General features: G+C 37.3%; 1 protein-coding gene across 2 annotated transcripts; it reads left to right on the forward strand.

Annotated features, from left to right (window-relative positions):
• Positions 1–26,819, forward strand: LOC129513430 (protein adenylyltransferase SelO-like). Of its 2 annotated transcripts, XM_055331361.1 has the most exons (13): positions 1–122; positions 3,790–3,854; positions 4,080–4,178; positions 4,367–4,434; positions 6,091–6,178; positions 8,607–8,676; positions 9,485–9,557; positions 11,737–11,820; positions 12,525–12,654; positions 16,750–16,831; positions 16,934–17,026; positions 22,485–22,528; positions 26,704–26,819. In XM_055331361.1, exons 2-12 carry the CDS (start codon positions 3,847–3,849, stop codon positions 22,485–22,487), a joined length of 798 nt encoding a protein of 265 aa, XP_055187336.1. In that variant the 5' UTR covers positions 1–122; positions 3,790–3,846; the 3' UTR covers positions 22,488–22,528; positions 26,704–26,819. The 2 variants fall into 2 exon arrangements, with proteins under 2 accessions (XP_055187336.1, XP_055187335.1); XM_055331360.1 differs by lacking the exons at positions 1–122; positions 22,485–22,528; positions 26,704–26,819 and adding an exon at positions 20,523–20,622 and having other exon boundaries at positions 3,496–3,854.
• Positions 26,820–26,966: the final 147 nt, after the last annotated feature.

The following is a 26,966-nucleotide window of genomic DNA, read 5'->3' on the forward strand; positions in this document are numbered from 1 at the left end:
GGCTCTCGACCTCGGGGCTCTCGACCTCGGGGCTCCCGACCTCGGGGCTCTCGACCTCGGGGCTCGGTCCTCTGAAAACCTCCGCGGGGTATCGCGGCGCCGCGTGGCGGCCTTGCTCTTAGGTGGGAGCCCCGGGCGCGGGGGCACTTAGCTGCGTGGGCTTGTGTGGTGGTTGGTAACGTTGGACAGGTACAGGGTTGGGACCTGGTGCGGCTCAGACCTTGCCGTGATTCTACAGCCAGATCCGCTCTTCTCCGGGTAATGAAAAAGGGTATTTATGGGAGAAATCCTTGGCGTCATTAATGATTCAACATGTACACAAACAGGGCCAGTGAAAGTGTAGGTGTTGGATACGGGAAGGATACTTCATCCGTCCTCAAAACATGCAGTGTTACCAGGAAATAGACCGACAAGTAGGCAACCACAGTCATTAAGACTTTTGACTTCTTTTGGACTTAAAAAAAGGGAAAGCACCGCTCCTGTAGCTGAGCGCGTTATTTTTATATCTTCAAAGTGGCGTGTGTTTGTTTTTTTTTACTGTAAAAGCATAAAGTTTATTAGGATAAGCCTATTTTTTTTCTAATCCCGAAGAATATTATGTGAAAGTAAAAGTCAGGTGCTTTGCAAATGAAGATGGTTAGTACCCATCTGTGGCTTGATCCAGGTTTGTACGTTACTCAACAGGTAGACTTTGCCATGGTAAAGTCTAGTAATAAACACTTGTATTTACAGTAATCCTACCACTTAGATTTTATCATTTGCCCTTTTCACAGATAGGGAAGCAGATAACAAGGATTTACATTTCTGGCCAAGCTCACAGTTGGCAGATACAGCACTACATAATTCTAGCAGGCTATTTTCATTTAGAGATCATTTTCCCCGATTAAAACGAAACCGCTCACTCTTAAAAAGATGTAGTATGGCAAGGCCAAGTAGGAAAGCAGATGAAATTTGTGAAGCTTTCTTTGATGAACAATAACCTACCATGAGAACATGCAGAATAGCAAGTAGTTTTTTTTTTTTAAGATTATTTATTTATTTATTTATAGAGACACAGAGAGAATGAGAGGCAGAGACACAGGCAGAGGTAGAAGCAGGCTCCATGCAGAGAGCCCGACATGGGACTCGATCCAGGATCAGCAGGATCACGCCCTGGGCTGCAGGCAGCACTAAACCGCTGCACCACCGGGGCTGCCCCTAGCAAGTAGTTCTTTTGACCCAACTAAGCCAAGTGTGTGTCTTCGGAAGTTAAAACCATTGAGCTGTGCAAGTAGCTGCCAAAGAACAGACTCCTCTTGTGCAAAGGCTAGGAACAGCTTGGGTCTTTTTGACTGTACTTATATGAATGAAACAACCAATATTGATGAACAAAAATGGAGTAAGTGTGTAATCGAAAGCATTTTCAAAAAATAAAAATAAAAAAAATAAAAAAAATTTTTAAAAAAAAGAAAGCATTTTCAAAGTTATTTTGATGTTGGGGAGTTAACTATACTTCAAGACCTTTTCTTTCCATAGTGATGACACTGTTTAAAACATTATCATGGTTTTACAGCCAAGGAGAGATTAGGTACATAATACTACGTATATATGTATACCATGTCTTGATTCATAGTACTGCCTGAAAACATCTCTTGATGTTTTTATTTTTTTTTCTTGATGTTTTTAGATAAATGATCAGTGAATTGTCAAGTTAACTGTGGTAAGAGCATTTATTGACAGAAGAGATTCAAACATAGGTGCCCTGAAAGATTAACAGTTTTTGTGGATTTCCTATTCTTAGGCAAAACTGAATTCTAAACAATTAAATTTTGTCCTAAGAAGCAAAAATGTCATAGAAGCTAAGCTAACATAAGCTGAGAAGAGAAGTGACATAGATGATTAGAACTGAAAAAGACCTCAGGAGTCATCTGTATGACAACCTTGAACCTCAGCATCTTGATCTTTAATGTGCAAGGGTTGACCAAGTCCATTCCAGGAGTTGTGAGAAGTGCTGAGGCAAAGAAATCCACTTAATTTTATTTAACACCCTTTTTTTCAAACATACTCGACTGTAGGGTTTTGTTGGGCTTTGTTTTTAAGGAATAATTACTAACATTTTGCTGAACTATGTTTTTTCAATTTAGAAACTTCTGGACTAGATGATCCTTATTTTATTTTATTTTATTTTATTTTTTTCCTAGCTCCCAAATATAGGGATTCCATAGTTCAAAAAGTCATTCCCCATATAGGTTAAATTGATTAGTGTTTTGTACCAGTACTTACGTGTACTGTTAAAGTACAAATGCAGACCTTAAGCCTGCAGAGTTTTATTAAGCTGCGTTTTTTTTTGTAGTTTTTTTGTAGTATAGATTACATTTTTATCAATTTCACATTTCATCTCTTGCTTCTGATTTGAAATTATAAATATTTATAAGGATGGCTTTGCCATTTTGAAGAGTAAATGATTTTTATTTTTTATTTTTTAAACGATTATATTTATTTATTCATGAAAGACCCAGAGAGACAGGCAGAGGGAGAGGCAGGCTCCCCACGGGGATCCCTGGACCCCGGGATCACAACCTGAGCTAAGGCAGATGCTCAAGCACTAAGCCACCCAGGTGTCCTAGTAAACAATTTTTATTAATAGAGAACTACCTTCTTGTTTCCCCTGACTTCCGTCCTGGCTCTGGATTCACCATTCTTTCTTCTTCTTTTTCACAGTGTGGGATATATCTAATGTATTGTTGACTTTAGAAATTTCCAGAGTATCCTGAGAGCACCTCTCAGATTTGTGGTCTTAAGGGTTATTACATAGCTAAAATTAATAGTAGTCTGTTTCTGGTTAAAATAAAAAATTAAAATACTGGGTAGATTTTTCTCAAATTCATGTTTTTCTATCAGAACTATAAACATAGTTTAAATATTCCACACCTGTTTATAGAACTACTTTTATGTGCCAGGAGTTAAAATGGTGAAAGACACCTGTCCTCTTTGCTCAGATTGCTAATACTCTAGGGTAGAGGATAGATAAAGAAATGAATTCTGATTACATCAGGGTTGTGATGGGGTCGATAGGAGTTTGGGAATTCACAGAACCACCCTCCTAGTCCCAGAAAGTCTGGGAAGTCTTCTGTGGAAGTAACATGCATCTGGAAAATGGAGTAATGTCTAAGCAAATCACTGCCAGGAATGATAATTATTACCATCTTACAAGCACTTACATATGTTAGATGTAGTACAAAGCATGTGTTAGCATTTATTCTTACAACAACCTGGCAAGGGTTATCCTATTTTACAGAAATGAAAGGTCCGTCTCAGTGGGATTAAGTAACTCAAATTTACATATCTAGTAAGTGGCATAACTGGAAGTTGGGCAACCACAAACAGAAAAAGTTGGAAACAGTTGACTGTAAGTTCAAAAGCAATTTTCTCGGGTACAAGTATGTTCTTGATTTTACATTGCATACATGTACTATCGGTAAATTTTCTATGAATATATTGTTCCTAGTTCGTATTCCAGAATTAAATAGATCAGTAGGTCAGTTCTAAGTATTCTACACCTAACAAACTTGAGCTCAGCTGTAAGATGATGAAGTTAATTATGTGTCTCCAATTTATATTTTTAAAATCAATTTCACTTACGTCTTATTGATTGAATATTATTTTCACCTTTGTTCAAGATGTTGATTATTATAATCCTAAAAATGCAACACCCCATTCTCAATTTGGACAAAATAACTTTGGCTATAAAATTACTATGAAAGCTTCAAAGGTTAATAAGCACGAATAATTTTCCTTTGTCTCCTTTAGTTTGGGATATGGGCAGATCAGCTCGGGGACGGAAGAACCCACCTTATTGGAATTTACATGAACAGGTACCACATGTTTCCTAGTATAATAACGTTTCTGGTAAATATTAACATGAATCTTCTAACTTAGATTTCTTTGTTGTTGTTGAAGGCAGGGTGAAAAGTGGGAGCTCCAATTAAAAGGCCCCATACTCCCAGTACAGTTTGATATTTTTTTTAGAGTCATCTAAATAAAAATTGATGTTGTCTCTTAACTATACCTGAAAAGCTTTTTTCTCTTATTTGCCCTAGAAATGGTGATGGCAGAGCTGTACTTCGTTCCTCAGTGAGAGAATTTTTATGCAGCGAGGCTATGCACTCTCTTGGAATTCCAACTAGCAGAGCTTCAAGGTAATTCCTTTTTCCTGAAAGCTAACTTTCAGGACTGCATCATGGTATCTGCAGGCATGTGTCAGTACATTGAGCAGATAAATCTCTGGTAGCATGACTTTCATTGTTTCTTAGGGTTTTAGGGACTTCTTGGTAGCTTGCTAGCAGTTAACGTATAACTTTAATTATTGGATTCTCTTATGTTTCAGTCTAATTGTGAGTGATGATGAGGTATGGAGAGATCAGTTCTACAATGGAAACATTACGAAAGAACGAGGTAATAAAATTTCTAGAATACTTACATAAAATTAGGCTAAGTCCCAAAAGAATAACAGATCCTGCACCTCTTTGCAGTCTTATTAAAAAATGACCCATGTCATTTTTCAAGATGTAATTGCAGCATTAGGATATTATCACAGAACATCCTTTCTTCACATCATCAGCTCTTTGGTTTCAAACAGCAGGAATCTGGGAAGTGAACAAAAATGTTTATGGACAGCCAGCAAAATGTTACAAAGCCAGGACACGAAAGATCATATACTTTTTTCTGAGGAGAGACTCCTCAGATCTTTCCTCAGAGCCTGACTGCTCTTACTTCATGCTTACTTCCAATCGGTTCAGTTAACTTTTTCCTCAGCCATTAGTAGGCCAGAAATAAAAAATTAGGAAGGGGTGAGAAGTGTGCTGTAGAGCAGCAAAGAGAAAAAATGAGAGAAACTTAACCCTGAATCTCTGGGGAGAGAAGAGACTTGAAAATCAACAGTATACGTTTTTTAAAAAATAAAAATAAAAAAATTAAAAAATAAATGTTTTATTTATATTCATTCATTCATTTATTCAGAGTAAGCTCTACAACAATGTGGGGCTTGCACTCACTCCCCCGACATCAAGAGTTACATGCTCTACCGACTAAGCAAGCCAGGGGCCCTAATAATAAACTTATTCAACACCTTAGAAAGCAGAGTTGTTGAAGGCTGCTGATAGCTGCACATGTTTTTTTGGGGCCTGTGCACATCACTGTGTGACACAGCAGGATTTTTCCTGTTATTCACAGTGATTTACTGAGTGTGAATGTTATATTCTTTATGCTTAGCACCTAATATGTTTTGACAAGATTTTCATTAAAAAAAAAATCTCCCTAAGATATTCATGCTTAAAGGCGTTCAGGGTTACTTATCTTTGAGATTAGGAAGGATTTCAGTGGGAAAAAAAGAAGCAGTGTGCTGGGCATGTGGAGCAGGGAATAGCACAGAGGCTCAGGGGTAGCAGTGAGTGTGGTATTGTATCAAAGCACAACACCAACTGAGCCGGAGGCTTTGTTGCCTGGAATAGACTTCATCTTGACATCTAAACACACCTAAGTACAGCATTCCTTGGAGAAAAGAATCATGCAGTTCTATTTACTAACTATATGACTAATGGCGGCAATAGAGGGTACAAGTACTAACACAAAAATACATAGACTCACTTTATTTCTTCAGTGTATGCATAAGTTAAAATGTATACAAAACTTTATTTATTGAGGTTAATTTTCAGTTAGTTATACCAATAGAAGGCCCTTGCAGGGACTATGCCATGGAAATCATTCACTGATTCCTATTCCAGGATGAGGTACAAGGAAAAGGTCACAGCAGAGAAGACAGTGGGAATCCCACATTTGGAGCCTAATGTTTAGGTGAGCAGCCTTTACTGAGATTGGAGCTGTGGTATTTCTGAAAGTGTTATGGTTCCCGACATCCTAACTGATTCAAGGCTTAAAGAAATAGAGGGAAAAAATCCTTGATCCTTTCTAGGGTATAAATTTGTCACTTTTCTGATAAATTCAGTTACTGTTTTTTTTTTTTTTTACTAAATCATTTAAATTTTCAGAGAAGCATATTATGCCATATATGCATAGTTTAAAATAACTTATGCTAAAATGTGTGTTTTTCAGGTGCAGTAGTGCTGCGTGTTGCAAAATCATGGTTTAGAATTGGATCGTTAGAAATTTTGGCTCAGTATGGTGAATGGGATTTACTAAGGTTAGAAAATGACTTTTTTTTTAAATGACAGAAGACTATTAAAAATACATATTTGCTGTGAAGCTAAAGTATTTTGAGTTTTCTTACAAATAAAACCAAATATTTCAATTAATAAATCTTTTTAATACTTGCTATATGTGGGCTTTCTCAGAGGCTAAAAGAAGTATAAGACCCAGTAGACCCTTTTCTCAAGGAATTTTTAATCTAGTATGCAACCCAGTTTCAACACTGAGGGCATCTGTGCTATTCATAGCCCTGGATGGAAGTGATTCAAACCCCCAAGCCCACAGTCTGCACAAGCCCAAAGATCTCCATCCAACTTTTGGGATTCCCAGAGTGTGTGTTCTCTCTCATGTCTTTTCTTCCCTAGACTCCAGTTTTGACACGCGTGAGATGCCTATTTTGCTCAGGGTTGACCCAGACTTGGAACTTAGCACCTTCAAAAAGACATGTCTTCAGACAAAACCAAACAAACAAACAGGCAAAATTTACACAAAGCATTTAAGATTAGAGTATATCTTACTGAAGATCTTCCTGTTGAGAGGACAGAGGATTGCTTCAAAAGAGCAAAAGCAATTAATTCTTCCCCTTGCATCATGCAGTACAGCTTCCAGCATTTTCTGATGTCTAGGTGCCTGCCCTGTCTATACTTAGAAATTCCAACTTTCTCAAGCAGGCTTAGCAAGATATGTCTTCAGACAAAAAACATTTCCTCCTTTAAGAGGAATTCTGCTTCCTTTTGTTAAGATAGTTTTATTTTTTATTTATTTATTTTATTTATTTTTTATTTTTTTATTTATGATAGTCACACCGAGCACAGAGAGAGAGAGAGAGAGAGAGGCAGAGACACAGGCAGAGGGAGAAGCAGGCTCCATGCACCGGGAGCCCGACGTGGGACTCGATCCCGGGTCTTCAGGATCGCGCCCTGGGCCAAAGGCAGGCACCAAACCGCTGCACCACCCAGGGGTTCCCTTGTTAAGATAGTTTTAAAAAGTCATACAAATTTCCTTAGACAAACTAGGATTGTTTGGAATGTGGATCCTGTATTGTAGTTATCAGCATAATAAATCCAGATACCTGGTCCATGAGGCATAGACATGAGAAAAGACATGAGGGAAGGCAATAAGCAGAGCAGAGAAGTCTTCACACTGGTCAGAGCCTCTGAGTCTCTTACTTTGGCAAGTGTTTACTGAGCTCATGGTCATCTCACTTGTTGAGAGAGTCATCTACACTCACTGGGCATTATTTCTAACTTCTCATTTGTTTTTTGGGTCACTTCTGCTTGGATTCACAGTGTCACTGACATTTTTCCATCAATGTCATACTGGTAATACTTCCATTATTGTTCACTTATCTCTCTGGCATTTGATATATATTAGTGACCACCTCGTCCTGAAAAATGTCTCTGTTGGCTCGCATAGCCACATGTATATTCCTGTTTGTTTCCCAAATGCCTGAAACAGTTCTTGACATATAAACAGTTACTCACATAATAAATTATTAAATGATTAGAAAAAAATACATATACACAAACATTAATCCATTCCTTTTGTTTTTGACTGTCTTTCAGTAATTCCCAAGTCATATCCACAAGGTCCAATTTTCTTCTGGATTCTTTCTCATCCAATGCATTAAACACTACTAGTTAGTTGACTAATCAGTTAAAATAGGAAATAAAAAATATGATACACAGACACCTTAAATACCCTATTTTCAAACATTGGCCAATTTTTTTGCCACCCCCATTTGTGAAGCCTTATGTAACCCTGCAGACATAAATAATTGTTTCCTGCTCTGTTATCTTTATATCTTTTATATAGTTTTATTATTGCATGTGTCACACTGTAATGTCATTACTTCTTCGTGTGCTCTTCTCCCCGATGGGCTCTGTGTTCCCTGAGGCGTGGGTCCTCTGAGTCTGGGTATTGGCATATTTTCCCCCTGTGCCTGCACCTGGCATGGTGTACAGTATGTACAGTAGGTACACACTGGGTATTTATTGAACTAATCTGCGTTTGTAATATAACATGATGGAATCTAATACTGTCTTAGAAAGACATTTCCAGTTTTTTAAAAAAATTATTTATTTATTAGAGAAAGAAAAAGAGAGCACAGGCAGGGGAGGGGCAGAGGGAGAAGCAGACTCTCTGCTAAGCAGGGAGCCTGACTCAGGCCTTGATCCTGGGACCCTGATCATAATCTGAGCTGAAGGCAGATGCTTAACCAACTGAGCCACTCAGGTGCCCCATAAACACATTTCCAGTTTTGACTGGTTTTGAGGAAGTATTTCTCTATGGCTGTTTTGAGAGTAAAATCTTGGTTTAATTTTAAAAAGTTTAAGCTTGAATATAACAGATTCCTGAATGTCAAGGGCAGATTGGGATGATTTGATACTGGGGAACACTGATGCCCTGTCCTCTCTCTCCAGGACATTATTAGACTTCATCATACAGGAGCATTTCCCCTCCGTAAAGGTCACAGTACCTAACAGATACGTGGTAAGTTTTTAAAGAGAAAGGACAGTACTCGGTTTCTCTCATTGCCTGCCAATATCAACAGTTATAACTTAGAGCTTAACTAAAAGTAGGAAAGATGATGTAGAGCACTTTGAACGTTTTGTCAGAGGAGAAGGTGAACCACTTCATAAACAAGACACAGATAAGAACGTTGTTTTGTTTGAGAGGTATTCAGAGAAAAAGAACAGGTGTTACCACATCCAAACTCTAGATGTTATGTTTTGCACATATGTTTTGTAACTTGGTCTTATGTATTGTTTCTCACACATGAGATATATCGATATTTCTAAGTAGTTCTAAAACACAATACATGACAGAAAAATGTGATTTCCTATTCTCATGGAAATGATTTGGTCTTTGTAACCCTCTTTCATTCTCTTAGCAGCTAGAGAAGGGAATTCTATTATTTTTCTTGGTGACTCAGTTTAAAGGTTAAGAACTTACTTTGCTTACACTTAACTCCCTTGTGCTGAATTCTAATGCTCTTGTTTTTTTTTTTTTTTAATTCAATTTGCAGACAGATAGTATAATACTCAGTGCTCATGCTTTTCCTGTTCTTATTGGAAGTGGAAAAAGCCTGGCCATAATACTGTGTCTGAGACTTTATATATTATTTCTCGATGACTAATTCCACATTCTTCCATTTTTTTTCTTACCCCTGCTAATTTCCATTCCTTTAGTCAACCTTTAGCACTCTGAATTCTTTCCATGTTCTCCTTGTGACTTATCAGAAGATCCTAAAACAGTACACATTCCTGAAAATCTGAAAAATTTCTGAATTTTATTTTAGGACTTTTTCTCTGTTGTGGTATCAGAGACGGCACAACTCATTGCCTTGTGGATGTCTGTTGGTTTTGCTCATGGTAAGTCATCTACTGATGTTTCATTTTTCTGATGGGAAAGTAGAGTTAATTTGTTGAAGCAGAAGACTTCTTTCTTGTACTTCAAAATATTCCCGCTGATGAGCTTCTTAAACTTTTACGGTGTATGAATTTGTTTTTAGCAGCAGAGAAAAAAATGTTCTTGTGTTTAAAATGGTTTTGAATGGAACAGTATGCACAAAATAGAATAAGCATCCTCAAATCGAGGAGGATGTTATTACCTGTAAAGTTTTCTTTAAAAAAATTATTTATTTATTTATGTATTTGAGAGAGAGAGAGAATGCATGAGTGAGGGGGCAGAAGAAGAGCTGCAGGGAGAAGCAGACTCCCCTGCTGAGTGCTGTACCAGAGGACCACCACCAAATGCTGGGCTCCATCTTAGGATCCAAAGATCTTGACCTGAGCTGAAATCAAGAGTTGGACACATGGGATGTGGGTGGCTCAGCAGTTGAGCATCTGCGTTTGGCTTGGGGCCTGATCCCAGGACCCAGGATAGAGTCCCACATTGGGCTCCCTGTGGGGAGCCTGCTTCTCCCTCTGCCTGTGTCTCTGCCTCTCTCTCTCTCTCTCTGTGTCTCTCATGAATAAATAAATAAATGTTTAAAAAAAAAAAAGAGTTGGACACTTAACCGACTGAGCCACCCAGGTGCCCTAGCCTGTAAAGCCACCTTGTGGCTACATATTTAGAACTCTTTAAAGCTGTTTTTAAAATCTTTTTTTTTTTTTTTTTTTAGATTTTATTTATATATTCATGAGAGACACAGGAGAGGGACAGAGACACAGGCAGAGAGAGAAGCAGGCTCCACACAGGGAGCCCGATGTGAGACTCGATCCTGGGACCCCAGGATCATGCCCTGGGCCAAAGGCAGATGCTCAACTGCTGAGCCACCCAGGCAGTCCCTAAAATTTTAATCATAAAAGCACTGAATGCTTATGGTAAAGAATTGAAAGTATACAGAAGTGAGTGTGAATTCCATTCCCCAGGGTAATCATTATTAACCATTTCATATCAATCCTTTTGGACTTTTTTTGGGATGATATTCATATACCTCCTGTGAAAAAAGCAGGGCTGGCTTGTATGTTTGAAGCCGTTTAGAGTGTGAAGTTGCATAGGAAGGAATTTGTTTTTCCTTCCTATGGAAAACAAATCGTATGTACCAGTGTCTCTAGATAAATATGAAAAGGAGATCCCACACATGTATTTTATTTCACTAAGAAATTATCACAGGGTTATTTCAGATAAATTGTACAGCTAATACAGTGGTGTGGTGGTAGAAAGAATTAGGTTGACTCATAAAATGGTTATTGTAAAACTTTTTGAAATCCGCGTCCCTTATCACAGGCATCCTCCGCATATCTCTCTTGGGGTGGGTTAGGGTTGGGAGAGTAGGGTAGGTGTTTTAGAGTTTTTGCTATGATGAACTATACCAAGTGACTACCAGGCAACTATATCTTTGTATTCTTGAAGGTGATTTTTTGAGGACAAACCCCTAAAGTGGAATGGCTGGGTTAGAGAGTCTGTACATTTAACATTTTGATATGCAGGGCCATCATGCTCTGAAAAAGGTTAAAACCCTATATTGGACACAGTGGCCAAATATCCTGTATTATGCTGGCATATCCATTCCCTGGCTTCCTCCTACCCCACACTCCTGTTGCCAGCCATAGTGCCCTTGCCTAGGGTGTGGAGGAAGGACGATACACTCCCTCTCCACTCTGCCAGTGGTCTGCAGCTGATGACTGTAACCAGAGTGCATATCCATGTTTTCCCCCTTTCCCAACCTTTGAAAATGAGTTAATCTTTTACCTTTACCAGTTTCACTTCTATTCCAAGCAACATTTATTTTTAAAACAAAGGCAAGAAATTGAGGATAAGTAAGAGGAAAATTTCTTTCTTGGGACTTTTGTTCCTGTAGTATTTGAAATCTTTGTGGGGGTGGGGTCTAAAACAAAAGGCTAAATTTGGTTAAAAGATATAGTTTTAATGTGTATTATGCTATTTGACATCACCAGTGAAACTTTCAATTGATAGTCTAATTTTGTGTCATTTCTAAAACAAATGCATTTCAATTACCTTTCCTATTCTGGATAATTTTATACATTTAAAAATGCTTTATTATTTTATTACCATGGTTTTGAAATCTTTTTGTTGTGGTTTCAGGTGTTTGTAATACTGATAACTTCAGTTTGTTATCCATTACAATTGACTATGGCCCATTTGGTTTTATGGAAGCCTATAACCCAGGTATGTGTGCTTTATGTGTAAATACGTGTGTGTATACACACATGTATTTTATTTCACTAAGAAATTATCACAGGGTTATTTCAGATAAATTGTACAGCTAATACAGTGGTGTGGTAGTAGAAGAATTAGGTTGACTCATAAAATGGTATTTTTTTTTTTTTGTGGTGCTCAATGTTCTAGATGCTATAGGGATACAAAAATGAGTCTTTTGTGGTCTCTACCCTTATGGAATTACATATTAGAGATGACAGGGAAGGTGGTAGGAGATATGTGTGAGACAGATGCAGGTGTAACTTCTGGCATCTGGGCCTCAGTGGCAAGTTATTTAACTTCTCACCTTACCAACTTACAAAATGGAGGTCATAGTAACCCAATACTTATAAGAAGGGATCTTACCAGGCTTTGTGGAGGATGTGCCACCTGAAGTGAAATTTGAAGTTCATGTATGATCACCTGAAAATTCTTACATGTTGGAATTGTATTCCTCTAGTAGGCAAATAATTCATATTTTAAAATAATTTCATATGTATAAATAGTAAGCGTTTTTGTGACTTTTGAGTTTAATGTTTAATGTCAGAAAAATTTAATAAATATAAATATATCTAATGAATATAAATTTATTAAGTTTAAATATAAACTTAGGGAGAGGCTATTTATTATAATCATCCCCATGATAAAATGCTAGTATTTTTTGTTTTAAACAGATTTTGTCCCAAACACATCTGATGATGAAAGAAGATGTAAAATAGGAAATCAGGCCAATATTGGGATGTTTAATTTAAACAAGTTGTTGCAAGCTTTAAACCCATTACTGGATCCTAGGCAAAAGCAACTGTGAGTAAATTCTAAATCCACTACTTAAATCTGTGTGAAAATATATTTGTATAATGATCATTTTTTGAAAAAACCAGAAGCTAACATTTTAAAAGCCATCTTATTGTTTAGTCTTTAATAATGAAGGCATTTCAAACTGTACATTTTTCTCTAGTACAGTTTGCCTTTTTCCCATAGTTATCAGGATAAAGTGTTTCCCTATTTATTGCTTTCTAAGTGTTGTGAAATTTTAGTTTATTTCTTCTTTGATCTAAGGGTTATTTATCACTGTTTTTCCTAATATCTAATTTTTAGACTTATTTTATCCACATATTTTTATATGTGTTTGGCAAAATCTATTTAAAATGTGTTAAGGTTTCTTTATGGCCCCAAGATAATGAATTTTGTGCATGTTTCGGTATGGTTAATACAAAAGAATGTATACTCCATAGACAGAGGTTTTACTATATCAAATTGAGTGTATTGAGTGTATTATTCAAGATGTTTATGACTCTATTTTTTTAATCTATTTGATAAATTTTATTCATAAGAGATGTATATTAAAATCTCCCACTTTAATTGTATTTTTACTAAGTAATTTTTTCTAATTGTTTTAAATTTACATATTTTGCTATTGTATTATTGGTACATACAGGTTTTTACTTGTTTCCCTAAAATAAAAAAAAAATGTGCCTTTTAGCCTAACATGAGATCTTGATTTATCCTTTTAATTCCAAATTTCAATTTATCTGATACTAATATTGCCATTCATGTTTTCTTTTTGTTGGATTTGCCTTGAGTCTCACTTTGTTTTTTAGCTTTCTTTTTTTTTTTTAAGATTTTTATTTATTTATTTATTCATGAGAGACACACAGAGAGAGAGAGAGAGGGGCAGAGACATAGGCAGAGAGAGAGAAACAGGCTCCATGCAGGGAGCCCGATGTAGGACTCGATCCGGGATTCCAGGATCACGCCCTGGGCTGAAGGCAGGCACTCAGCCACTGAGCCACCCAGGCGTCCCTTAGCTTTCTTTTAAAAAAATTTAAATTCAATTAGCCAAGATATAGTACATCTTTAGTTTCAGAGGTAGAGTTCAGTAATTTGTCAGTTGCATATAACACCCAGTGCTCATCACATCATGTGCCCTCCTTAATGCCCATCACCCAGTTACCCTATCCTCCCACCCACCTCCCCTCCAGTAACCCTCGGTTTCTTTCCCATTGTTAAGAGTCTCTCATGGTTTGTCTCCCTCTCTGATTTCTTCCCATTCCATTTTCCCTCCCTTCCCCTATGATCCTCTGTGCTATTTCTTATATTCCACATATGAGTGAAACCATATGATGATTGTTTTTCTCTGATTGATTTATTTTGCTCAGCATAGTACCCTCCAGTTCCAACACATCAACATAAATGGTAAGATTTCATCCTTTCAGATGGCTGAGTCATATTCCGTTGTATGTATATATATGTACACACCACAGCTTCTTTATCCATTCGTCTGTCAATGGACATCTGGATTTCTTTCTATAGTTTGGCTATTATGGACATCTCTGCTATAAACATTGGGGTGCAGGTGCCCCTTTGGATCACTACATTTGTATCTTTGGGGTAAATACCTCGTAATGCAGTTGCTAGGTTGTAGGGTAGCTTTGTTTTTAACTTCCTGAGGAATTTCCAGGAGGTTCCCCTTGCCTTTGGAGATGTGTCTAGTAAGAAGTTGCTGCAGCTGAGGTGACAGAGGTTGCTGCCTGTGTTCTCTAGGATTTTGATGGATTCCTGTCTCACACTTAGGTCTTTCATCCATTTTGAGTCTATTTTTGTGTACGGTGTAAAAAAATGTTCCAGTTTCATTCTACATGTGGCTGTCTGATTTTCCCAGCACCATTTGTTGAAGAGACTGCCTTTTTCCCTTTGGGTATTCTTTCCTGGTTGTTGAAGATGAGTTGACCATAGAGTTGAGGATCCATTTCTGGGTTCTCTATTCTGTCCCATTGATCTATGTGTCTGTATTTGTGCCAGTACCACGTTGTCTTGATGATCACAGCTTTGTAACAGAGCTTGAAGTCTAGCTTGTGATGCCACCAGCTTTGGCTTTCTTTTTCAACATTCCTCTGGCTATTCAAAGTCTTCCATACAGTTCCATACAAATTTTAAGATTATTTGTGCTAGCTCTGTGAAAAAATGTCAATGGTACTTTGATAGCAATTGCAGTTTTTTACCATTTTTATCACTTTGTTTTTTTAAATTTATTTTTTGTATATTTTTTTATCGGAGTTCAATTTGCCAACATATAGTACAGCACCCAGTGCTCATCCCATCAAGTGCCCCCCTCAGTGCCCATCACCCAGTCACCCCAACCCCCTGCCCACCTCCCTTTCCACTACCCGTTGTTCGTTTCTCAGAGTTAGGAGTCTCTCATGTGCTGTCACCCTCACTAATATTTCCCACTCATTTTCTCTCTTTTCCCCTTGAATCCCTTTCACTATTTTTTATATTCCCCGAATGAATGAGACCATATAATGTTTGTCTTTCTCCGATTGACTTAATCACTTTGTTTTAAAGTATGTTTCTTGGGCAGCCCGGGTGGCCCAGCAGTTTAGTGCCGCCTTTGGCCCAGGGTGTCATCCTAGAGTTCCAGGATCAAGTCCCATGTCGGGCTCCCTGCATGGAACCTGCCCCTCCCTCTGTCTCTGTGTCTCTCATGAATAAATAAATAAAATCTTAAAAAAAAAAGGTTTGTGTCTTATAAGAGCAAACAGTACCTACAGCCAGGTTTTAACTCAATGTGATGGTTTCTGTCTTAATAGAAGTATGTAGGCTGTTCACATTTATTGTAACAATTCATTTCTTTTATTCCTATCTTACATCATCCTTTATTTTATGTATCAGTTCCCACTCCCCACTTTCCTTATCTTTTTATGATGTGGGCAGTTCATTTATCATCACCCCCTTTGTTGATGTGGAAACTACTGTATTCTCCACCGCCACTGACCATTTCCAGAACAACAAGTGGAAGGCAAAGCATATAGTGATTTCATTAACCCCAGGTAGCAAAAAGAGTTACTACAATAAACATTAAAGTTTTATATTCCATATATGGTTTCCTTAACTAATTTAATGTAATTTTAAAATACATTGGTAATACATCATAGTTAAAAAATCAAAGCAATATAAACAATATTTATCAAGTAGTCATTCTTGTCTCCATTAATTTAGTATCACTTTTGCCCTGCAGAGTTCATTTATTCATTCAACAAATGTTTATTGAAGTGCTCAGTATGTGCCAGACACTGCTCTAAGTGCTAAGGGGATAGCAATGAATCAAACAGCACAATAATTGTGCCCTTGTGGTGCTTATTCTGGTGGGATAGACAGTCAAACAGAATAAATAAGTTACATAGCTTATTAGAAGGAGATACATACAATGAAGAAGAATAAAGCAGAAGATAGGGAATAAAGGGAGGGAAGGGTTTGCAGTTTTAAAAGGGTGATCACTCAAGCAAAGGCTTGAAGAAATCACAGGAGCAAGCCGCATAGATACCTGGGGGAAGAGTGTTCCAGGCACGGGACCAGCCTGTGCAAAGGCCTGGAGCAGTTGTGTGTGGGGAATTTAAGGAAAAGCAAGAAGCATCCTCTGGCTGCCTCAGAATGAGCAAGGAGAAGACTTACAAGGGATGAGGTTAGTAAGGTAAAGGGTGTGGAGCTTCAGAATGATTTGAGCTTTTGTATGATTTAAAATATATTAAAGAATACTAAGAAATAGAAACTTAGTTTAAAGATAAGTTTAAGGTTAAGAATGCTTTAATCTTTACATTTTTATGAAATATGTGAACCAAGATTGATAAATATGACTATATTTATATTTAATATGTGAAAAGGTTCACTTTTGTTCTTGTAAAGTGTAATTCAAGAATGTTAATTTGAAATCAAGATTTAACTGTCCTTCCTTCCCCCCCCCCCCCCCCCCCCGTAGAGCCACTCGGATTCTTGAGGGGTATCCTTTTCTTTATTATACAAGGTTTGTCCTTTTGAATAGAGATATTGAAAGATCCTGATTGATTTGAGGACAGTTCGCAAAATAGTGAGAGTTGAACTGAACTGACACTTCTCTTTCAGATTTAGAGAATTGTTCAAAGCCAAACTGGGGTTACTTGGGGAAAGGAAGGATGATGATGATTTAATTGCAGTTCTATTACATGTGAGTTTGTCATTTTATCTTTTTTTTCTTGACTAACATTTTAATTATTAATCAGCATATTCTTGAAGAATTGAAATTGATAAATATAATTATTTTCCTTAGCTCATGGAAAAGACAGAAGCTGATTTTACAATGACATTTCGGCAGCTCAGTGAGATTACTCAAAGCCAGTTAGAGGAGCTCAGCATTCCCCAGGTAGTAATTTTTGACATTTGGTATTCTCTTAATTAAATTTTCTTTAAGGGATATATTGAGGCATAATTTACATGCCATAAAATTTCACTGGCCTTAAGCATATAATTCAATGATTTTTTATAATTTACAGATCAGTGCATTTATCACAACTATTTGATTCTGGAACAATTCCATCACCCTAAAAAAAAGATCCTTTGTGCCTATTTGCAGTTAATCCCTGTTTCCACTCCTAGCCCGAAGTAGCTACTAATTTACTTTATGTCTCAAGGTTTTCACTTTCTAGACATTTCCTATAAATGGAATCATACAATATGTGGTCATTTGCACTTGGCTTCTTCATTAGCCGAGTTTTGAGGTTCATCCATGTTATTACCTGTCTCAGTGGTTCTTTCCTCTTTGTCACTGTTTGGTACTCCACTGTATGGATATACCATCTTTTGCTAATCCATTTACCAGTTGATGGACATTCGGGTCATCTCCACTTCTTGGCTATAGTGAATAAATACTGCTCTGAACACTCACCTACAAGTTTTTGGGTGAACATATGTTTTTATTTCTGTTGGATAGATACTAGGAGTGGAATTGCTGTATTGTTTAGTAAATGTGTGCTTGATTCTTTAAGAAACAGGGGACCCCTGGGTGGCTCAGCGGTTTCGCGCCTGCCTTTGGCCCAGGGCGCGATCCTGGAGTCCTGGGATCAAGTCCTGCGTCGGGCTCCCGGCATGGTGCCTGCTTCTATCCTCTCCCTCTGCCTGTGTCTCTGCCTCTCTCTCTCTCTCTCTCTCTCTCTATGTCTATCATAAATAAATAAAAATAAATTAAAAAAAAAGAAACTGCCAAAGTGTTTCTAAAGTGGTGGCATTTAATTCAGTTTTAAAAGTATGTGTTGCCTTTTTATTTCAACATAAATACATTGCATTTATGGAATATTATGGATATTACCAGAAGACTCTTACTTATTACAGATTTTTAGAGACAAATCTATTTCTAAGGTCTATCAAAAATTAAAATTCAGCTGAATAAATGTGAAGATTCAGTCGGCTTTATTCAGTGATTCATGAATTGTGGGGCATCCCATCTAGCAAATAGAGAGGAGCTCTGAGATGTTGCACAAAATGGGAGGCTTTTTTTTTTTTTTTTTTTTTTTTTTTTTTTAGTGGGAGGCTCTTATAGGCAAAAGAGGACAGGGACAAGGAAAGAGCAGATTACATCATGTTTTTTGGGAGGGGGGTAAGAAAGTGTTTATCAGGTGGCTTACCTCACTACTGCTGACCAGGAAATTTCTGATTGACCGGTTAAGATTATATTCTTGGGGGAGGTTGAAACTACAATTAGGTTAGATATTAAGTTTCGGCTTGGTGATGTGGCCTTAGCACAAGTGACTCAATTTTGAACAGGTTTAAGTATTTTATATTGTAATCATTGTTTATATTATTTTTGAGAATAAAATTCAGCCTTTTAAAAAAATTTCAATCTCTTCATTATATTTCATGACATTCTCTACCTAGTTGATGTTATCTTTTTATAGCTTCAGAAATGCATTTTTTCAAAAAGCACTTATTGAAAACCTGCTATTAAAAAAAAAGAAAACCTGCTATTATTGTTTTTTAAAGATTTTATTTATTTATTTGAGAGAGAGAGCACAAATGGGGGCGGGGAGGGTAGAGGGAGTGAGAGAAGCAGGCTCCCTGCTAAGCAGGGAGCCCAATGTGGGGCTTGATCCCAGGACTTTGGGATCAGGATCTGAGCCGAAGGTAGACACTTAACCAACTGAGCCCAGGTGCCCTGAGAACCCACTATTATTGGGAGCTTACTCTGGGACAAGCATTATAGTAAATGCTTCACAAAATATGTAAAAATAATAACAAAAATAATAGCTAATATTTATTGAGTGCTTATTATGTTCCAGGCACTATCCTAAGAATTTTATATGTATAATCTGTGCCATGACATGAGTGGGTACTACTATTATCTCTATTTTACTGATAAAGAAACTGAGCCATGGAGAGGTTATGTAACCAGTGCCCGGTGACATAATTAGTTAATGTCTGGTGGGATTCCAACGCTGGCAGCTTTCTCAAGAGTCCATGTTCTTAACCCCTGTAATATCTGCATCAAATTCACGTAAACCTTTCTCTATCAGTAGCTCAATATAGTAATAAAAGTAAATTTTTCTTAGCTTTCAATTTATTTTCTGTCAATAGAAAAACAGTAGGATTCAATTCCCATGCTAACTCATGCCTGGTGAGGCCCCTTCTAAAGTCATTTCCATGCTATGGAGCGCTTAGTTTATAGAATTTCATGTTAGAGAATGCCTTGAGCACTGAGGAAGCCCTCTCTGGGCCTCCTAATTCTCAAGCACAGTAGCTCCTGCTCCCACCATAGATCACTTCATCTTGACTAAACTACAAATGGGAGTCCAGGGAGAATGCAAAGGGTAAACATTTCCTCCCTCTGTCCCTCCACCTAGCCAGTCACCATGGGTTATGTAATAAGGAATTAAGGTCCTATGTCATTTGAGTCCAGGTGTCATCATTGCAGTAGCGGAATAAACTGGAGGAAAAATAAAGTTAAAGTGACTTGTTCAAGTTATTAACAGGTATAAATATTTAAGTTTCTAAGATTTGGGACAATTTAAGTGGGAAGAGATCATTATACTTTTAATTATTTCAGTAGTTTTGTGTCTTTTGGACATGAGAGCTTTTCAACTCTCTTTCAGGCTGAGCTAACTGCTTAGCCTTTTATGTACATTTCTATAACACTTCTAAGATGACATTGAATTATTTGTTTACACACTTTCCTTAGGCTGGGATCATGTCTTATTAATTTTTATATCCTTCCCACCTAACATAGTTCCCATCATAAAGTTGACATTCCATAAATATTTGTTGAATGAATTAAATAGATGATTAAACAAAATGCAGTTACAAATTAAGTTTTTTTTTAAATTAAGTTTTTTTTAAAGCAAATCGTACATTATTTAAAGGAAGGCTTTTGTTTTTTTTTTTTAAAGATTTTATTTTTATTTATTCATGAGAGACACAGGGAGAGAGAGAGAGAGGCAGAGACACAGGCAGAAGGAGAAGCAGGCTCCAGGCAGCGAGCCAGATATGGGACTCGATCCTGGGTCTCCAGGATCATGCCATGGGCCGAAGGCGGCGCTAAACCGCTGAGCCACCAGGGCTGCCCAAAGGAAGGCTTTTGGATAATTTAAGTATTCATGTGTGATCTTATAAGGACTTTGTTAATCTTAAATCATGCCATTATGTGAATTTCCATGAATTAGAATTTTAGAGTTGATATAAAAATATATATTTAATATATGTATGTAAAAAAGAAAATTATTGTTCTTTTTTGGTACTACTTTTACTTGAAATAGCATGCCTTAAAAATCTGGATATTACAAGTTATTATTAAAGAATATAATTTAAAGTAACGAAGTTAAATAGCACTAATATTAATATAATAAGCAGCCTATTACTGCATTTTAATTTAGCAATTCTGGGCACTGAAGATGATTTCAAAGCACAAGTTTTTTCCTGCCTGGGTGTCGCAGTACCTTTTGAGGCTGAAGAGGTAAGATGATCTAACCACTTCCAAAAAAAAGAATGTAATTCCATCAAAATCCTAGAGGAGAACACAGACAACACCCTTTTTGAACTCGGCCACAGTAACTTCTTGCAAGATACATCCACGAAGGCAGAAGAAACAAAAGCAAAAATGAACTATTGGGACTTCATCAAAATAAGAAGCTTTTGCACAGCAGAGGATGCAGTCAACAAAACTCAAAAACCTACAGAATGGGAGAAGATATTTGCAAATGACGTATCAGATAAGGGGCTAGTTTCCAAGTTCTATAAAGAACTTGTTAAACTCAACACCAAAGAAACAATCCAATCATGAAATGGGCAAAAGACATGAAGAGAAATCTCACAGAGGAAGACATAGACATGGCCAACATGCACATGAGAAAATGCTCTGCATCACTTGTCATCAGGGAAATACAAATCAAAACCACAATGAGATACCACCTCACAGCAGTGAGAATGGGGAAAATTAACAAGGCAGGAAACCACAAATGTTGGAGAGGATGTGGAGAAAGGGGAACCCTCTTACACTGTTGGTGGGAATGTGAACTGGTGCAGTCACTCTGGAAAACTGTGTGGAGGTTCCTCAAAGAGTTAAAAATAGATCTGCCCTACAACCCAGCAATTGCACTGTTGGGGATTTACCCCAAAGATACAGATGCAATGAAACGCCGGGACACCTGCACCCCGATGTTTCTAGCAGCAATGTTCACAATAGCCAAACTGTGGAAAGAGCCTCGGTGTCCATCGAAAGATGACTGGATAAAGAAGATGTGGTTTATGTATACAATGGAATATTACTCAGCCATTAGAAATGACAAATACCCACCATTTGCTTCGACGTGGATGGAACTAGAGGGTATTATGCTGAGTGAAATAAGTCAATCGGAGGACAAACATTATATGGTCTCATTCATTTGGGGAATATAAATAATAGTGAAAGGGAATAGAGGGAAAGGGAGAAGAAATGGGTAGGAAATATCAGAAAGGGAGACAGAACATGGAAGACTCCTAACTCTGGGAAACGAACTAGGGGTAGTGGAAGGGGAGGAGGGCCGGGGTGGGGGTGACTGGGTGGCGGGCACTGAGCGGGGCACTTGACGGGATGAGCACTGGGTGTTATTCTGTATGTTGGCAAATTGAACACCAATAAAAAAATAAATTTATTATTAAAAAATAAAAAATAATAAAATAAAAAAATGTATTGCTTTAGCAGAGACAACCAATCTAGCCTCTCTTCCCTTAATTTTCCAGATTTTGCTTTTTACTGTGGGGTCCTTTGCACCTGCTGAGGCTTCCTTGGCAAACACCACACCTGTTCACTTCAACTCTGATAACACTGTTTCCTCAGGTGCCCTGGAGAGTTCATGCCCTGAAGCTCTGGAGAGCTCCTCAGGCTTCTAGCCATGCCTACTAGTTGTTACAACAAACTTGCAAGTAAAGACTTTATAGGTAGTGGCTTCTGAAAGGAGAGACAGGAAAACCACAGGAAGAAATAGCCCTTCCCAGTTGAATTGCCCCTGAGGGATGTTTATAAAGATGACCATGATTAATCAAGAAAAAGTTGATTTTCAGAAAACTATGTTTAAGATAAGGAAAGGTATCAGACAACTTAGATTTTCTTTTTTTAGACAAAACTATTTTTATAATTGGTAAAAATAAAAGGTTTGGGTTTAGCTAAAATGACTAAAGGTGGTATTCTATATATTATTTAATCAAAATCAGTATTTTCTATCTTCCTTTCAGACACTGTTTCAATATAATTTTTGAAAATTTTCCCTCAATATTGGTATTGTGAAATCATTTCCAATCTTTTGAAAAAAAGAGATGAAATAGTGGTTAATTTTGTACTTTGTTTTATTCTTTGTTAGTAACATGAATGATTCGGATTCTGAAAGAATAAAAAGAATGACAAGTGAGTAAATAAACCTTTTGATTTTTTCAATGTTAAGGATTATCACATAAAAGCAACATTTTTTTGAAAGTCAGAAGTAATTACTTGAAGGAATTAAAGGTTGTTGTTTTGTTTTTTGTTTTTAATGAGAATAATTCTACTTGAGTATATTTTACTTAAGTTGAAGTGTCATGAGCTTTTCTAAAATTATCTTTAAGAGAATATGATAGTTCTGCTTTTAATAAGTTTGCATACTGATGTTAAAGTAATACAGTCTTAAAAGATGGTGGAGAGACAAGGTAGTTTGGGTTATGATGGAAAGAACGAACGTGACTTTGGGGATCTGGAAGGTGAATCTCATCTTGCCACCTTTTAGTTGTATGATCTGAAAGATATGTGACTCAGTTTCAAGGCCCTTCTGTTGTGAAATGGGGATATTTTGCAGCAATTGTAATGATGAGCAATAATATATGTAAGGTATCTTGTTACAGTGTATGGGCCATCACACACATCCAGTAAATGACAGTTCTAAAAACAAATCATTTCTATATCGATTTCATCTTACCATGTGACTTCCTACTTGATTTGGAGAAGAAAAAAAATGAAAGTTAGTTATTTGTTTGCAGTGTAGATTCTAACAAGACCAAAGAAGTTCAGACTGAAGACCCTAAGTCCTTGAATATTCCTGACTTACTTAGGACTTGTATAGAGAGCTAGTGAAGTCTGAATCATCATTTCCCTTACAGGGTCTTCATTTCTGTGTATGCTCTTGACCTGAATTTCTTTTTCTTAATGGGACAGTACAGCATGGCCTCTGGAGTTGGACCAGCTGTGCCTGGGCTCTGGTTCAAATATTTATTTCCTAGATGTTATTAAGCAGGTCATTTGATTCCTTCCTTTTTCTCTTTTTGGTGTGTATATATATTTCTTTAGTGGCTTTATTGAGGTGTAATTTACATAACAAAGTTCATTAATTCAAGTGTACAGTGATTTTTTTTTAAACTAAAAACACTACCATCATGACAGTCCAGTTTTAAAACATTTCTATCCATTTGACCTCTCTTTTGTTTCCTCATCTATAAAATGCATTTACATCATGGATTATTGCACAAATGCAGGGAGATAGTAGTTGGCACATGATAAGGGCTCAGTAAGCATCAGCTGTTATACTAGTATAGTGTACATTAAATATCTTTGTTGGGAAGACTGGGATGACTATGTTTTGTAGAAACCAAAAGACTAAAAATATATTGCTGTTACATATTGTTTCAAAACATTTTAAAAAATCGTAGATTAGGGGAAGTTTTTTGTTTGTTTACAAAGACTTTATTTATTTATGAGAGACACAGAGAGAGAGAGAGAGAGAGAGAGAGAGAGAGGCAGAGACACAGGCAGAGGGAGAAGCAGGCTCCATGCAGGGAGCCAGATGTGGGACTCGATCCCGGGTCTCCAGGATCATGCCCTAGACCGAATGTGGTGCTAAACCACTGAGCCATAGGGGCTGCCTTTTTGTTTGTTTTTTTAAAGTAGGCTCTACACCCAATGTAGGGCTTGAAGTCATGAGCCTATGATCAAGAGTCACATGCTCTACCAGCTGAACCAGCCAGGCATTCCAGGGGAAGATATGCTTCAAAAAAAATTTTTTTTGTAAGTGCTCCAAGTTGCAAGCAATGGGAACATCAAAGATGAGAATTTTTTTAAAACTGTAAAATTTATTATTTTTAAGCCTCCAAATAACTCTGTGATCCTAAGCCACCAGAGGCCATTGATCACTTCTCTTCTATGTCACACTGTGCCCACCCAGCCCAAGATCATGCTAAAATTTTAATAAATGCCTTTGATAACTGTCAAACTGTGCACTGAAGACAGCCACTATAGTTCCAGCCTTATACGATTGGGTTTATATTGCTAGGGGGATATTTTTAAAAGCCCTAAAACAGTTGTATCTGCAATAGAACAAACTTGATTATAATTCTGAAAATGCATCAGTGAAATTCTGTTTTCTTTGTGCCCAGTAGTGAATTTGTGGCACGTGCTCAGAAGAATCTTTACGTGTATCCTTAGGGTTTTAGAGCTCAAATCTTGGGCTTGAGCCTCATTGGAAAATACAACCCTGGGCCTTGTTCACAGGCCTCCCCATCTACCACCTTGCAAATGGCATGCCACTGATCATGGAGGATGAATTGGCCCAGACTGGGACTGGCTCAACACAAACTTATCTCCTTTGGAAATGAACACAGAATGCTAGTGTGATTGCAAGTCAGAGATATTTCCTTTGTGTGGTGAGGACTCTCCATAGAAATTAAGCAAGGTCATTTGGGAATCAAGGTGAAAGTGCTCTCCATCAAGGTGATAGTATAAATTTAAATTGTGGCCCCAAATAGATATTTCAGACCTGACCCTTTGTAAATAATACAGTAAAAGAAAAATTTGCTTCTTCATTCTTCCTCCTGAACATTTAAAAAAAAAAAAAAGAGAGAGAGACAGAAGGAACAATGGAAGATGTATATATTTGAAATAAATTTTCTCTTATTTTAATAGCTAACAATAAGAATGAGATTTATTTTTGACTTATATAAATGATAAATAGAACTACCATTTTCCAGTTTCACTGTCAGCCTATGAAAGATTAGCTGCATTTAATATTTGAAGTGTTCAGTGTTTTATGGCCATCAAGTCTGCTGACTTTCTGATACATTAATCTTTTCCAATAGGGTGATCACAATGACATGCTTCATTTATATTATGATGTACTCAGTAAAACATAGTCTTAAATCTTTCCAGAACTAGATTTGCTTATTCAGAAACATATACGAAGCCTTTATTATAGGCCCTTTTTCGGTGCAGTCACATTGTTTAAAGCTGAAACTACAAAGATAAATTTGAGTCCTGACCATAAATAGTCAACACTCTAGTGGATCTGGGATTCCCACATTACATGGAACTCTGGCAGGATTTGTGGGTGGACATAATCCTCATTAATATACTGCTTAAAATTTTATTGCCAAAAGAAATAACCCAGGAACAGAAAACTCCCAACTAGATAGAAATGTACAGAATTTGATAACTCCTCAAAGAGTCCTAAAAACAGATCTGTAATTTTCTGATTTCAAAGTACTTTGTATATTTATAACTTGGTCCAAAGCACTTCGGCTTGTAGCTGAAATTTCCAGTATGTTTTAACAGTATTTCATTGCCAGGTTTCTTTTTTTTTAAAGATTTTTTTTATTTATTCATGAGAGACACAGAGAGAGAGGCAGAGACATAGGCAGAGGGAGAAACAGACTCCCTGCAGGGAGCCCGATGCAGGTCTCCATCCTAGGACCCTAGGATCACAACGATGTGAGCCAAAAGCAGACTCAACCACTGAGTCACCCAAATGCCCTATTATAATACTTTTAAAATGCCAAAATACGGGATCCCTGGGTGGCGCAGCGGTTTAGCGCCTGTCTTTGGCCCAGGGCGCGATCCTGGAGACCCGGGATCGAATCCCACGTCGGGCTCCCGGTGCATGGAGCCTACTTCTCCTTCTGCCTGTGTCTCTGCCTCTCTCTCTCTCATTCTGTGTGACTATCATAAATAAATAAAAATTAAAAAAATATATTTAAAAAAAAATAAAATGCCAAAATACATGGTTGCATCAAAATATAAATTTATAAAGAGTTTTGCCTGCATTTGGCCTTCATGGTTGCTCTTCTCTTGGCAGCATTAACATTAAGCAGTCCTAGTAAGCCGGCTTTTATTCTGAGCTTAAAGTTGTTAAAAGCAGCAACTTCTCTCCCTCCACCTCCACTTAGGCCGATTCAGATGCATTCACTACTCTCTTCACGCTTTAGAAAGTGCTTAGTGAACCGAACATGGTGAAAAGACCAAAGTAATGATGAAACACTGAAGAGAAAAAGCAAATAGTATTGCTCATAACATTCAAAAAGTGTTTTCTGGGTCACCTGGGTGACTCAGTGGTTGAGCATCTCCCTTCGGCTCAGGTCATGATCCTGGGTTCTTGGGATCGAGTCCCACATTGGGCTCCCCACAGGGAGCCTGCTTTTCCCTCTGCCTATGTCTCTGCTTCTCTCTGTGTCTCATGAATAAATAAAATCTTTTCTGAACCATAAGATAATAGACAGTGTACATAGTTTATAAACAATCAAAATTGATTGATGCCGGTCTTTTTTTTTCTCATTTGTGCCTCCCAGCAAAGTTCTTAAAGCGTGTCTAATTTGAGGGATAATTTCATATGGCCCAAACGGATTTAGTAATTCATCGTTCCAAAACACTTTTCCCTCTTAAGCTGTTAATCTGAGGTATGTGCTGAAGAACTGGATGGCAGAGTCCACAGTGCGAAAAGCAGAAAGGAATGATTTTTCAGAGGTAAGATGTTTGAGCCTTCTGGCTTTATTTTTATTAATTTTCAGTGCATCATATTTTAAGCACACTTATTTTGTTTGCAGACATGCTA

Source organism: Nyctereutes procyonoides, unplaced genomic scaffold, assembly GCF_905146905.1.
Source record: "Nyctereutes procyonoides isolate TBG_1078 unplaced genomic scaffold, NYPRO_anot_genome, whole genome shotgun sequence".
Classification (NCBI taxonomy): domain Eukaryota; kingdom Metazoa; phylum Chordata; class Mammalia; order Carnivora; family Canidae; genus Nyctereutes; species Nyctereutes procyonoides.

What these genes read in the sequence shown, in the direction of transcription:
- LOC129513430 (XM_055331360.1), top strand. An exon ending in GTCTGTTGGTTTTGCTCATG is followed by an intron (nt 9,558 to 11,736) that starts GTAAGTCATCTA and finishes TTGTGGTTTCAG; the next exon opens with GTGTTTGTAATACTGATAAC. An exon ending in AGGAGCTCAGCATTCCCCAG is followed by an intron (nt 17,027 to 20,522) that starts GTAGTAATTTTT and finishes ATTTTAATTTAG; the next exon opens with CAATTCTGGGCACTGAAGAT.